This window comes from Vipera ursinii, assembly GCF_947247035.1.
Source record: "Vipera ursinii genome assembly, chromosome: 1".
Classification (NCBI taxonomy): domain Eukaryota; kingdom Metazoa; phylum Chordata; class Lepidosauria; order Squamata; family Viperidae; genus Vipera; species Vipera ursinii.
In genome coordinates, this window is record NC_139512.1 from 355,056,458 (window position 1) to 355,071,457 (window position 15,000).

The window sequence follows — 15,000 nt, forward strand, 5'->3', positions numbered from 1 at the left end:
GACATACGTTACGTTCTAAGGAATGACTTGAAGGTAAAGTGGGGGGAGTTCAATGAAAAGAGGGACTGGGGGGCGGGCAGGATAGTAATGTTCCAGTATTTGGGGGGGGGGGCTGCCCCAAAGAAGAAGGGGTCAACCTATTCTCCAAAGGTCCCGAAGGCAGGACAAGAAGCAACGGATGGAAACTCATCAAGGAGAGAAGCAACCTAGAACTAAGGAGAAACTTCTTGACATTTAGAACAATTAACCAGTGGAACTCCTTGCCTCCAGAAGCGGTGAATGCTCCAACGCTGGAAGTTTTTAAGAAGAGACTGGACAGCCATTTGTCTGACATGGTAAAGCTAAAGGAAGAGGCTGCCGTTGAGACGGGACAAAGGATTCTGTTCACCGGTTCTTTGTTTTCGTTTTCTACAGGATTTGCTAGAATCTCGCAAGCACCGTCCGGGCGAACAACCGGCGTCTCCCAAGGCTGAAATTCACCCCAATATCAATATCTGTTTGCCTTCCGCCTCGGCTTCGGAAGTTGAGAAGCCGAGATTGCAAGACGAGAAGGCTCACGTAGGTCCGTGTCACGTAGGTCCGGCTGGTTATAATCGAGAGCCCAGAGGGGGTGAGATCGCTGCTTGGTGAGGTTTTCCCCACTCCTCAGGAGGGACAAGAATCAGGATTCCAAAATGGAGGGATAAATTGGGGGGGGGGCAGAGCAGATTTTTGGTAGGTGCAGCGGGCTTACTTTGAGCCGAAAGTACAAGGGGAACTTGTTGTAAATTTGTGAAGCTAAATTCAGCAAGTTTAGGCAACTCGTCTCACAGCGTGCCCAGTCTTATTGCGCTGAGGTAACCCAAGGAGTAAACATTAAATGGTGGTTTATATCAGGGCTTTTCTGTGGTACATTGGCACCTGGCAGGTAGTATGCCGCCATCCTAGAAAAGTGGTAGCAGGGGAGGGGAATGAGCTGAACCGTTTGCAGCACCGCACAAGCCTGAGCGAGAGACGGCTGGAGCTGCAGGGCTGTCGGGGTTCAGCGGAAGCACCAGGATCAGTGCCAGGATCCAGCTGGAGCTCAATGCTGATCCTGGTGCTTCTGCTGAGCCCAGAAGAAGTGCCAATCAGCTGGAATGTTGCAGCATCTCCAGGGCCTTGTGACTTACATTCAGATGCTTGGCAACTGATTCATATTTATGAAGGTCACAGTGTCCCAGGGTCATGTGAAGGGACCAAAACCTGCTGCAACCACCCAGCAGCGGTTGGTTGCTTTCTCACAGACGTCTCGTGACCCAACTAGGTAATATCAGCGCTAGAAGGGAGTGGGGTGTGCAGAGAGGAAGAGGAGGAGAAACTGTGGGGTCCTGGGTGCTCTCTGAGCTCGGTTGCTTTCTCGCAGATGTCTCTTGACCCAACTAGGTAACAACATCAGCGCTAGAAGAGGGAGGGATTTGCTGCAAGTGCCCCTTGTAGCAATGATGGTGATGGTGCCAAAAGAGGCATTTGCAGCAAACACCTCTCTCTTTGTTGCACTGCTAATATTTCCTATTTGGGTCATGAAACGTCTGCAAGAAAACCACCCAGTTCAGAGAGCACCCAGGACCCCACAGTTCTCCTCCTCCTCCTGCTCCTCCTGCTTCGCCTCCTTCCTCCTGCAAGGTTTATATACCAATGGCCTGTCTTGATGGTGTCTGTGAGAATAATAATAATAATAATAATTTTATTTGTATACCGCCCTTCTCCCGAAGGACTCAGGGCGGTGAACAGGGCAATGTTAAAAAGACAGAATACAAAAATTAAAAAAGATTAAACAAGTGCCCAGGACTCTTAAATAAATTAAAATGCATTTAAAAGTAATAAAAACCCAACCCTCTCCCATCAGGCCAGGCCAGCTTGTTAGAAGAGGTAAGTCTTTAGATCGCGCCGGAAGGAGCGAAGGTCGGGCGCCATCTGGAGCTCAACCGGAAGATGGTTCCATAAATCTGGCGCGCCCACAGAGAACGCCCTCCCCCTGGGGGCCACCAGTCGGCATTCTTTGACCGGAGGCACCCTGAGGAGACCCTCCCTGTGGGAGTGCACTGGGCGGAGGGAAGTTGACGCCGGCCGCAGGTGCTCCCGAAGGTATTCCAGACCCATGCCATGAAGGGCTTTGTAGGTCATTACCAGCACCTTGAATCTCACCCGGAAGACAACTGGGAGCCAATGCAGCTCGCGGAGCAGGGGTGTAACATGGGAGTATCGGGAAACTCCCAACACAACTCTCGCGGCTGCATTCTGTACCAGTTGGAGCCTCCGAGTGGTCCTCAAGGGCAGCCCCATGTAGAGAGCATTGCAGTAGTCCAAACGAGAGGCCACGAGCGCATGAGTGACCGCACGCAAGGCATCCCGGTCTAAATAGGGCCGCACCAGGCGAACCTGGGCGAATGTTGTTTTCTTCTTGGTAATTAAACAGAATGAAGCCCACTCCTTTCTAGCTGTGATGCTGCTACCCACCTGGGTCAGGAGATGTCTGCAAGAAAGCAGCCAAGCTCAGACAGCACCAAGGCCCTTACAGTCCCCCCCTTTCTCCTCTTCCTCTTCCTCCTCCTCCTCCTCCTCCTCCTCCTCCTCCTCCTCCTCCTCCTCCTCCTCCTCCTCCCTTCTAGCCCTGACGATGTTACCCAGTTGGGTGATGAAATGTCTGCAAGAAAGCCCTCAAGCTGAGACAGCACCAAGGATCCCACAGTCTTCATCATCCTCTTCCTCCTCCTCCCTTTTAGCACTGGTGATGTTCCCTAGTTGGGTCATGAAACGTCTGCCAGAAAACCACCAAGTTCAGAGATTACCAGGGACCCCACAGTCGTCCTCCTCCTCTTCCTCCTCCTCCTCCTCCTCCTCCTCCCCCCTTCTATCACTGATGATGTTACCCAGCTGGGTCACGAAACGTCTGCAGAGAAAACCACCTAGCTCAGACAGCACCCAGGACCTGATACGAATTTTGCCACACTGGTCCTTTTAAAGGACCACATCAAAATAAGGCAGCTGTCGCTGGGCTTGTTGAATAAATGCATTTGCGGTGGGATTTATATAATCAAAGCTGACAGATAGCCCTGGCCTTATGGCCATTCAATTGCCTAGTTTGCATGGGGATGTCCTGTGCATGATGTCACTTGCTCCATTCCCCCTCTCCAACAGTCAGCCCTGCATGAATCAGCCTCTTGTCTCCAGCCAGCCACAGAAAAATCTGTCATTGACATTGCCGGTTAGATGTAATGGCTAAGGCGCCAGACTAGAAAGTGGGAGATGGTGAGTTCTAGTCCTGCCTTAGGCATGAAATCTGGCCAGGGGTCTTTGGTCCAATCACCAGGAGAAGCTGAGTTGTAGTCTCCTTAGCCATGGAAACCAGCTGCATGACTTTGGACCAATCACCAGGAGACGCCTTAGACCCAAAAGGAAGCTAGGTGACTTTGGGCCAATCACCAGAAGATGGTGAGTTCCAGTCCCGCCTTAGTCATGAATGCCCACTGGGTGACTTTGGGCCAATCACCAGGAGGCTGTGAGTTCTAGTCCTGCCTTAGACATGAAAGACAGCTGAGTTACTTTGAGCCAATCACCAGGAGACTCTTAATTCTAGTTCCGCCTTAGTCATGAATGCCCACTGGGTGACTTTGGGCCAATCACCAGGAGACGGTGAATTCTAGTCCCTCTAACCATGAAAGCTGTGGGTAACCTTGGGCCAGTCCCTCCCCCTCTCTCAGCCCAACCCATTCACAGGGTTGTCGTTAGGAGGAGAGAAGGTGTGTTGGTTATGCGCTCCCCGCCTTGAATTATTTGTAAAAAAAGGCGGGATGCAAACAAGCAAAATTTTAAAAAATGGGTAACAGATGAGAAATTCAACGGAATTTCCCATTACGCACTTCCTCCCATCCCCAATTCTCGCTTTCTTCCTCAGCCAGGAGTTTCACCATGACCAGATGCGCCGTTTCCTCACCGGAGATCAAACCTGTTGCAGTCCGGGTCTCCGAGCCGGTTCTGCGTATGGCCCAATCCAGCCCCTTGTTAGAGGAATGTTTGAACGATGATGTCCAGGTGTCCGAGCCGGTTCTCCGCACGGCCCGGTCCAGACCCATGTTAGAGGAGAGTTTGAAAGATGCAGAAAATGCCAGCAACGCCAACCTCAGCTTGTCCAGCGTGCAGATCAATGAGATATACACTTGCTATCCAGAGCTGGGCGAAGGCACGGAGGGCAACGAGGAGGGGAGCGAGCAGGAGCCCGACTCCCGACAAGGAGAATCGCGGAGTTCTCCCGGCGACACGGCCGAAACCTCCTCCCCTCGACTCGCCGAGACCCAGGACCACGAGGCGAGCCTGTCCTCGGACACTGAAACGGACTACAGCCGGGAGGATCTGAACGGCGTATCGGTGACGAGCGAGCTGCTCAGGGGCGCCCGGGGCAAAGGCGGGAACGTCCAGTCCCAGTTCGAGTACAAATTCGGCAAGTGCGTTCTCGATCTGAAGATTTGCCAAACTTTGCTCCAGCAAGCGACCGAGTCCCTGTACCGCACCGAAACCAAGCTGAGCCCGTTGGAGACCTTCAACAAGCCTCGCCAGCTTTTTGGGGGGAGCCAGGCGAGGGAGCAGCCCCCCGTTGGGATTCCTGCCCGGGGCTGCTACGAGAAGCTGGACAGCATCTTGAGAAATATTAAGGTATCCTTAAACAGCGACCGAGCGCTGCAGTGCAAGACGGTTGCTCCTCCGACCGATGGTTACATGCCGCCACCGTTCCGGGTTCCTGGGGCCTACAGACCCCTGGTGATCCACTCTTACCAGGCGGCCGAAAACAGACCCAAGAGTGGCAGCCCAAACCAGGACACCACCTACTGGAGCGATCTTGGACCGGAAACAGCCAAAAGTCCCGTCAGTCCAAAAGGAACAGAGATGAACTATCAGGTAAAGTGGGACGGTTAGGGGAGTCTCTCCTTTTTTTGCGCCCTGCACAATGCTTGGGCAGGCAGCGTTAAAAGTTCCTGGAGGCCGCTTTCAAGGGGAAGGTTTTTTAGGATTATGCAACAGAGCCTTGGTGGAGCAGTGGGCTAATGCCTCCTTAAGTAACACCAGCTGCCTGCCATTAGTGCAGGTTCGAGTCCCACCAGGCTCAAGGTTGACTCAGCCTTCCATCCTTCCGAGGTCGGTAAAACGAGGACCCAGATTGTTGGGGGCAAGAAGCTGACTTTGTAAAAAATGCCGCTTGGGGGGGGGCGAAAGCCCTAATAAGCAGGCATATACATAGAATTGAAGGCTACTGCTAAGCACATTGATTTGTGCTTCTTAGATTGTAAGCCGCCCTGAGTCTTCGGAGAAGGGCGGGATATAAATGGGATTAAAAAAAAACAAAACGGGTCCCAACCTGGAATGAAGGAGAAATTTCCGGAAAACAGGTAATCCTCAAATTACGACCATTCCTTTAGTAGCCATTCAAAGTTTAAAACAGCAATGAAAAACGTGATGTATGATATTTTCGCACGACCGTTGCAGCATCTCCCTGATCACATGTTCAAAGTTCCGATGCATGGCAACTGATTCGTATTTATGACGGTCACAGCGTCCTGGGATCACGTGATCCCCTTTTGCGACCGTCTGACAAGCGCAGTCAATGTGGAAGCCAGATTCACTTAATCACCGTGTTACAAATCGAATAATTGCAGCGATTCACTTAACAAAAAAGATTTTGGCTAAAAGTACATTTATGGTTGGAGAAAATGACTAAAAAAAACAAACGGACTTTAAGCCGGAATTATTTTTGTGAGGAATAATAGGAGCAAATTATGAGAAAGATTCTATATATTTAATTTTACACGTACAAATACAAGAATTGTATTTGCCGAACACTGGGAAAATGAAAATTTAACCAACTGAAGAAGAGTTAATTAAGAAAATTTTGAGAGTGTGCAGATTGACTTTAAAGATAAAAGAGAAAGAAGACTCAGTGTATTTTAGAACATGGGATAATTTCTATCAATGCCTGGAAAAACAAGTTAGAAAGGAATGTGACATGTAACTTTGAATATATATTAGCAAGAAGAAGACTATCGAGCGATTAATTAACATATTGTTTGTGATAATTAGCTATCGTCTATTATTTTTCGTTAAACACATGAACCCCGACAGCATGCTGTTTGCTAAATATTGAGAATGTTATTTGAAAAAAACCTATCCCAAATCCCAACCCCAATCCCATCCCCATCTCATTCCTAATCCTGTAAAAACTAATAAAATGTATACATATATAAAAAAAGAAAGGTCGTAAGATGGGGCAAAACTCACTTAGCAAAAGAAATGTTGTGCTCAGTTGTGTTCGTAAGTTGAGGACTACCTGTACGTAATCAAGGTGGAGATGAGTTTTGGTTGAAATTGGAGTTTGCTTTGAAGATGGCTTCTCGGAAATGTGGAATTCCATTCTCCCCCCCCCCCCCCAGTCTTCCCGTTCTGCTCTAGCTGGTCCCTTTTCTAAAGAATGAGTTTAGAAACTTCGTTTGTAATTGTGTGGACAGGCACCCCGAAACAGTAGAATGGAATAGAATGGAATATGGAATATGAATAGAATAGAATAATGAAAGAACGGAACAGAACAGAACAGAATAGAATAGAATAGGAATCTGAATAGAATAGAATAGAATAGAATAGAATAGAATAGAATAGAATAGAATAGAATAATGAATATATTGTTGTTTGCTGCGTAGTCGTGTCTGACCCATCGCGACCCTATGGAAAACGTTCCTCCAGGCCTTCCTGTCCTCCACCATCTTCTGGAGTCCATTTAAGCTCACGCCTCCTGCTTCAGTGACTCCATCCAGCCACCTCATTCTCTGTTGTCCCCTTCTTCTATTGCCCTCAATCATTATCATTATTCTATTCTATTCTAAGTTCTAACATATGAATATATTAGAACTTAGAATAGAATAATGATAGAATGAAATAGAATAGAATACTGTAATGAAAGAACAGAATATATTAGAATTTAGAACAGAACAGAAAAAAATAATAGAATAGAATAGAATAGAATAGAATAGAATAGAATAGAGCTGGAAGGGACCTTGGAGGTCTTCTAGTCCAACCCCCTGCAACTCCAGCTTGATCAGCGTTAATGGCAATTAGCACTTAGACTTATATACCGCTTAGCTCTCTCTAAGCGGTTTACAGAGTCAGCAGCTTGCCCTCTCAACAATCTGGGTCCACAGAAGGCTGAGTCAGCCTTGAGCCGGTCAGGATCGAACGCCTGACAGTGGGCAGAGTTTGACCACAATGCCGCATTCTGACCGCTGTGCCACTGGGGCTCTAAATTGAGCTACTCCAGTTACGACGATACTGAAAAAAAGCAACTTGGTCATTAAGTTGCTTTTTTCCAGTGCCTTTCATTTTACACACCCAAGCCGTCACTAAGCGAACAGTTGTAAGTCAAGGACTACCTGTACAGAGAAGTCACGTGGTCCTTTGCCTCACACTGCGTCCTTGTTGATGTGGTTTTTAGCTCTTGCACCCTGGCGTGACATTCAGGAGGAAGAAGAGCCCCCAACTCCGTCGAGGCAGCTCCATGTTCGACGGGATCAAAGCAGCGGATGGGTGAGTGCTGTTCCTCAGGGCCCGACTGTAGCACTAGAGGAACAGGGGTAGGCAACCTTGGCTCTTTTATGAGTCATGGACTTCAGCTCCCAGAATTCCTAGAGACAGCATAGCTCAGCATGGAAATCTCTCCCTTTCTCCTCAGCATGGCTGGCTCAGGAATTCTGGGAGTTGAAGTCCACGAGTCATGAAGGGGCTATAATTCCCCATGCTGGCTCAGGAATTCTGGGAGTTGGAAGTCTATTACCCTAATTCAGGGGTAGGCAACTTTGGCTCTTTTATGACTCGCGGGCTTCAACTCCCAGAATTCCTGAGCCAGCGTAGCTCAGCATGGAAACCTCTCCCTTTCTCCTCAGCATGGCTGGCTCAGGAATTCTGGGAGTTGAAGTCCACGAGTCATGAAGGGGCTATAATTCCCCATGCTGGCTCAGGAATACTGGGAGTTGGAAGTCTATTACCCTAATTCAGGGGTAGGCAACCTTGGCTCTTTTATGACTCGCGGACTTCAACTCCCAGAATTCCTGAGCCAGCGTAGCTCAGCATGGAAACCTCTCCCTTTCTCCTCAGCATGGCTGGCTCAGGAATTCTGGGAGTTGAAGTCCACGAGTCATAAAAGAGCCAAGGTGGCCTACCCCTGCCCTAGAGAAACGGGGGTGGGATGGGCAGTGGAAAAGTTCAGCATAGAGCGGGAAGGGACCTTGGAGGCCTTCTAGTCCAACCTCCCTCTCAGGCAGGAGAACCTATGCCATTTCAGACGAGTGACTGTCCAGTCTCTTCTTAAAAAATCTCCAGTGATGGAGCGCCCACGATTTCTGGTGGCAAGCTGTTCCACTGGTTCATTGTCCTCACTGTCAGGAAGTTTCTCCTTAATTCCAGGTTGATTCTCTCCTTGCATTAGTTTCCCTCCATTGTTTCTTGTCCTTCCCTCTGGTGCTTTGGAGAATAGTTTGACCCCCTCTCCTCTTTGTGGCAGCCCCCCAGATACTGTAATACTGCTATCACGTCTCCCCTATTTCTTCTTTTCTTTAGACAAGCCAAACCCAAATCCCGCAGCCGTTCTTCGTATGTTTTAGTCTCCAGGCCTTGGATCATCTTAGTTGCTCTTCTCTGAATTTTTTCCAAACTTTCAACGTCTTTTTTGTGATACGGTTACCAAAATTGGTTGCAGCATTCCAGGTGTGGTCTTACTAGGGTTTTATAAAGCGGTACTAATACTTTGCGTAAATAGGATAGGATAGGAGAGAATAGAAAAGAACCTTGGAGGTCTTCTATCCCAACCTCTGCTCAACCAGGAGAACCTACACATTCTCGAGACAAGTGACTGTCTAGCCTCTTCTTAAAAACCTCCGGTGATGGAGCGCCCACGATTTCTGAAGGCAAGCTGTTTGATTGTCCTCACTGTTAGGAAGTTTAAGGACTAAGGGTGACAGGATAGCAGCCTTCCAGTATCTCAGGGGCTGCCCCAAAGAAGAGGGAGTCAAGCTATTCTCCAAAGCGCCTGAAGGCAGGACAAGAAGCAACGGATGGAAACTCATCAAGGAGAGAAGCAACCTGGAACTAAGGAGAAACTTCTTGACAGTGAGGACAATTAATCAGTGGAACAACTTTGCCTCCAGAAGTGGTGACTGCTCCAACAATGGAAGTTTTTAAGAAGAGACTGGACAGCCATTTGTCGGAAATGGTATAGGCTTTCCTGCCTGAGCAGGGGGTTGGACTAGATGACCTCCACGGTCCCTTCCAACTCTTGTTAATTCTGCGATTCAAATTAAGAGGGAGAAGGCAGAAGTCCCTTAGGTTGTTTTTTTAAAAAACCTAGATAAAGTGGGGTCTAACTGTCAACGCATTCTACCTGTGGTCAGTACTGTAGAAATGATGCTGGGGTAACCTGGTTTTGCAGGTCCTTGAAAAAAACAGCTTCCGAAATCTACGAAGCCAACCTGAGAAGTGAGGAGAGGAGAATGGCCCAGTCTGAATGGACAAGTGAGTTTCAGGGTTACATTTCTTCCTTTTCCAGTCTACGAAAATTGGGGAGAGGGGGGTTGTTCTAAGTCAGGTGGGACTACAACATCCAGGCTTCTCGGTCTTACAATTAAAAATTGACCCTGTTGGATCAAGTGACGTGTCCTAATCCAGCATTTGGGAATCAGCTAGATGCCCTTTGGGGGGGCTCGACAGATGGAGAACACGTCCTTCTCTTCCCCTCCCCCCCACCTCCATTGTTCCTACAACTAGGATTTAGCAACAGTGCCCTCAGCTTGGAGGCATCCTGAGTTGGTCAAGATGGGTAAACCCGTGATAGACCTCCTTGCAGCAATGTCGGCGCTTCTAACATCGGATGTTTTTGCGTGGACAGCAGATGGAAATGTAGCCATCTTTCTCCCTTTCGCTTTTAGAGTTAGATGATGCTGGGAGAGGGGGGATGTGAATGAGTCCAGCTAGACATAACAACACTAAACCTAGCGTGAGAATCAAGGTTACTGAGCCCAGAGCTGATAAAAGAATTGGCGAGCGGGAGAGGAAGCCCGCGCTTCAAGCTAATTGGGGAATGTGATTTATGACCGTTAATTGGAGGAGGGAATTGTGCTTTGCTACTTTGTGCCCAGGGGAGGGGAATTCAGTTTTTGGCTTCGATTATGGAAGTGCCGATATTCTGCTACTCAAAATAAAGATCCTTTAAGGTAAACAAGGCCTCAAAGTTCTTTTGAAGAGTTTCATCTGTCGGAACCATGACACGCAAATTTATCCAGTCCTCTTTTAAGGCCATTCAAAGTTTGGGGGCAGAGTTACACAGGTGAATAATGTGCTTTGGGCTATTTACTCTCCTGCCCATCAAGAAGTCCCCATGCTGTTTGGCTGGGGAATTCTGGGAGTTGAAATCCACCCTTGTAAAAGCCATTGCAGTCCTGGGCTGCATCAACAGAGGGATAGAGAATCAGGATCATGTGAAGTGCTAATAATGCTTTATAAGACCCCACTTGGGAGTATTGCATCCAGTTTTGATCATCACAACCCCAAAAAGATGCAGAGAAGAGCAGCAAAGGTGATTTGACTGGAGGCTAAAACACACGAGGAACGGTTGCTGGAATTGGGTATGTGAAGTTTAATGAAGAGAAGGACGAGGGGGGACATGATAGCAAGTCTCCCAATATCTCAGGGGCTGTCCCAAAGAAGAGGGAGTCAAGCTCTTCTCCAAAGCATTTGAAGGCAAGACAAGAAGCAACGGACGAAAACTAATCAAAGAGAGAAGCAACCTGGAATTAAGGAGAAAATTGCTGAGGACAATTAACCAGTGGAACAGCTTGCCACCAGAAGTTGTGGCTGCTCCATCACTGCAGGTTTTCAAGACAATACTGGACTGCCATTTGTCCAGAATGGTATAGCGGGGGTCTCCTGCCTGAGCAGGGGGTTGGTCTAGAAGACCTCCAAGGTCCCTTCCAACTCTGTAGTTCTTTATTGTGTACTGTTGCCACCGTTGGGAAGCATTATTTATTTATTTTATTTATTTATTTTAATTCCATTTATATCCCGCCCTTCTCCGAAGACTCAGGGCGGCTTACAAGCTTAGCAGTAATATAGTCTAAGTAGTACAATCAGTAATATAGCCTAAGTAGGACAATCTGAGCTTGTTTCTCGAGGGAGACCCCAGGAGAGGAGTAGAACTTAGTTTTTACTCCATCACTTGTCAAATACGGTGCAATTGACAACAATCTCTGCGGCGAAAAAGTAGCGCTGTTGTTCCTCTGCCCACTAGATGGCAGTAGAGGACCAAGAAAAGGAAACTTAAGGGCTGTTTTCTCCTGCAGGAAAATATCCACTTTGGGGATATTGTTTATTTATTTATTTATTTATTTATTTATACTTAATCTATTTATTAAATTATTAGGCTGCCCATCTCACCGACACAGCGACTTTTGGGCTGCTTACAGTATAGTAAAAAAGTAGAAAAGGCAATACAAAGCCCATTTGTTTAAGGACTGGTTATGACAGCCCAGGAAAAAGGGATAACCGATCCTCGCACTTATGACCGTCGCAGCATTTTCCCAAGGTCACATGTTCACAATTTGGGGGCTTGCATTGACAGTGGTTACAGCATCCTGGGGTCATGTGATCATCATTTGGCTGCCACCACCTTCCCAGGGGGCTTCCAACAAAGTCAGTGGTAGGGTAGCCAGATTTCTTTATCCCATCTGATGATGATGATGTAATAATGATAATAGAGTTGGAAGCGATCTTGGGAGGTCATCTAGTCCAATCCCCTGCTCAGGCAGGAAACCCTATACCAGGGGTCGGCAACCTAAAAAAGGAAAAGAGCCACTTGGAACCGGTTCCATCACAAATTAAAAAAAGTGGGAGCCACGTGCGTGTGTCCATGCACGCGCATGCGCAAAAAAGTTTTGCGCATGCACAAAACGGTTTTTTGCGCATGCGCGGACTCACGCAGTTGCCATTTTTTTTAAAAGTGAGATGGAACCGGTTCCCGGTTGCCCGACGGCCCGTCTCCGAAGCTGCCGCTTTCGGCAGCTTCAGAGACGGGCCACTACAGCTTCCTCAAAGAGCGGCATCTCTGCCCATTCGCGCGGAGGTATGCGCACACCTCTCCAAAGGTTTGGGGAGGTGCGCGCGCACCTCCGGTCGTTCAGAGAGGTGCGCGTGCACCTCTCAGAATGGGCAGGGGCGCTGCTCTTTGAGGAAGCTGCCGCGGCCCGTCTGCAAAGCTGCCGAAAGCGGCAGCTTCGGAGACGGGCCGTGACAGCTTCCTCAAAGAGCGGCACCTCTGGCCGTTCGCGCGGAGGTACACGCGCAACTCTCCAAAGGTTTGGGGAGGTGCGCGCGCACCTCCGGTCGTTCGGAGAGGTGCACGCGCACCTCCGAATGGGCAGGGGTGTTGCTCTTTGAGGAAGCTGCCGCGGCCCGTCTGCAAAGCTGCCGAAAGCGGCAGCTTCGGAGACGGGCCGCAACAGCTTCCTCAAAGAGTGGCACCCTCTGCCCGTTCGCGCGGAGGTACGCACGCACCTCTCCAAAGGTTTGGGGAGGTGCGTGCGCACCTCCGCCCATTCGGGGAGGTGCGCGTGCACCTCTCCAAACGGGCGGTGCCACTCTCCATTTGGAGAGGTGCGCGCGCACCACTGCCCGTTCAAAGAGGTGCGCGCGCACCGGGTGGCTGGGAGCCGCAACATACGGCTCAAAGCATGCGGCTCCGGAGCCGTGGGTTGCCGACCCGTGCCCTATACCATTTCAGACAAATGGCTATCCAGTCTCTTCTTAAAAACCTCCAGTGTTGGAGCATCCACAGCTACTGGAGGCAGGTTGTTAATAATAATAATAATAATAATAATAATAATAATAATAATAATAATAATAATAATAATAATAATAATAATAGAGTTGAAAGGGACCTCAGAGGTCATTTAGTCCAACCCCTTGCTCAGGCAGGAAACCCTATACCATTTCAGACAAATGGCTGTCCAGTCTCTTCTTAAAAACTTCCAGTGTTGGAGCATTCACAGCTTCTGAAGGCAGGTTGTTCCACCGGTTAATTGTTCTCACTGTCAGGAAGTTTCTCCGTAATTCCAGGTTGCTTTTCTCTTTGATCAGTTTCTAACCATTGTTTCTCGTCCTTCCCTTCTAATGCTTTGGAGAATAATTTGACAAACCCCCCCCCTCCTCTTTGTGCCAGCCCTTCAAATACTGGAATACTGCTATTATGTCTCCCCTATTTCTTCTTTTCTGTAGACCGGCCGCGGTCGATCTTCGTACGTTTTGGTCTCCAGGCCTCGCTCTTCTCTGAATTTTTTCCCCCCAGACCTGTATTCTTCTAGATATGCTTGGAGATTTCAAATCCCAGCCAGTTTATTTTTATATTATATTTATATTTATATTTTATATTTATTAAATTTTTAGACCGTCCTTCTCCCGAAGGACTCAGGGCGGTGTACAGGGCAATAAATATTAAAAAACAAAGTACAAATGTTAATAAAACAATTAAATTATTATGCCCTATATATACGATAATTAAAACCATGTTAAAAACCCAACCCCAACCCCATCAAACCAGGCCGGATTGCTCAAATAAGTAAGTTTTTAGATCCCGCCGGAAGGAGCGAAGGTCAGGGGCCGTCCGGAGCTCAACCGGCAAGCGGTTCCACAGGTCTGGCGCGCCCACAGAGAACGCCCTCCCCCTGGGGGCCACCAGTCGGCATTCTTTGATCGGAGGCACCTTGAGGAGGCCCTCTCTGTGGGAGCGCACTGGGCAGAGGGAAGTTGACGCCGGCCGCAGGTGCCGCCGTAGGTAATCCGGACCCATGCCATGTAGGGCTTTGTAGGTCATTACCAACACCTTGAATCTCACCCGGAGGGCAACCGGCAGCCAATGCAGCTCGCGGAGCAAAGGTGTAACATGGGAGTATCGGGAGACTCCCAACACAACTCGCGCGGCTGCATTCTGCACCAGTTGGAGCCTCTTGAGTGGTCTTCAAAGGCAGCCCAATGTAGAGAGCATTACAGTAGTCCAAACGAGAGGTCACGAGCGCATGAGTGACTGTACGCAAGGCATCCCGGTCCAGATAGGGCCGCAACTGGCGCACCAGGCGGACCTGGGCAAAGGCCCCCCCTAGTCACCAACTTAGATTTCACAGTTGGTTTATTTGTATGCCGCAAGTATCACATCTATGGCACATTTAAACCAATTTGCAAAAATGGCGTAGTTTAAATAGTGTAATGGCCCAACGGCCATAACCTCTCACAAATAAAGGTCCAATTCCCTTCAAATGTAGACTTGATATTCTGGGAATTGCCAGTTTGTTTACAATATGCCACAAAAGTACACCGCGGTTATCCATCTGCCCCTCCCAACTTCTTTCCCGAAAAGGCATAAACTTTAATAAACTCTGGGAATCTGGTGGGACTTCTTCTGCCTCCCGTATTTTGTTAAAAAAGCTATAAAGTAAAAAAAAATGTATTATTCGGAAAAAGGCAGACTTCATTTTTTGTTTCTTTGCTTCGGCATCCGGGAGTAACACAACAATTCCTCAACACCCCCTTTTGGTGTGCTTGCGTTCGTTCCATTCCTGGTCGTCCTTGACTTAACAGCCATTCCTCTAGTGACCGTTCAGAGTTACGACGCCACTGGAAAAAGGGACTTGTGGCCATGTTTCACACTTAACGACCGCTGCAGCATCTCTGTGGTCACGTGATTAAAATTGAGAGGGCAGTTGGCCACGTATTTGTGATGCAGTGTCCCGGGTGCACGTGATCACATTTTGCCACCTTCTGTCACAAAAGTCAGAGTGACAAGAGTTGGAAGGGACCTTAGAGGTCTTCTAGTCCAACCCTCTGCTCAAGCAGGAGACCCTGTACCAGGGGTCCCTAACCCCCGGTCCGCGGACTGGTACTGGTCCACGGCCAGTTAGGAACCGG

The 15,000-nt window shown here is 48.6% G+C and overlaps 1 protein-coding gene across 1 annotated transcript in view; it reads left to right on the plus strand.

Moving 5' to 3' along the window:
- TEX14 (testis expressed 14, intercellular bridge forming factor) overlaps positions 1 to 15,000 on the plus strand; it is a gene marked incomplete at its 5' end in the record, with an annotated part of 93,311 nt that overhangs the window by 33,026 nt on the left and 45,285 nt on the right. Inside the window, 5 exons of the mRNA XM_083379664.1 lie at positions 1 to 33; positions 415 to 562; positions 3,917 to 4,914; positions 7,493 to 7,584; positions 9,482 to 9,564. The exon at positions 1 to 33 is cut by the window's left edge and continues 158 nt beyond it. Coding sequence (XP_083235790.1) covers positions 1 to 33; positions 415 to 562; positions 3,917 to 4,914; positions 7,493 to 7,584; positions 9,482 to 9,564 — 1,354 coding nt within the window. The remainder of the gene's footprint in view (positions 34 to 414; positions 563 to 3,916; positions 4,915 to 7,492; positions 7,585 to 9,481; positions 9,565 to 15,000) is intronic.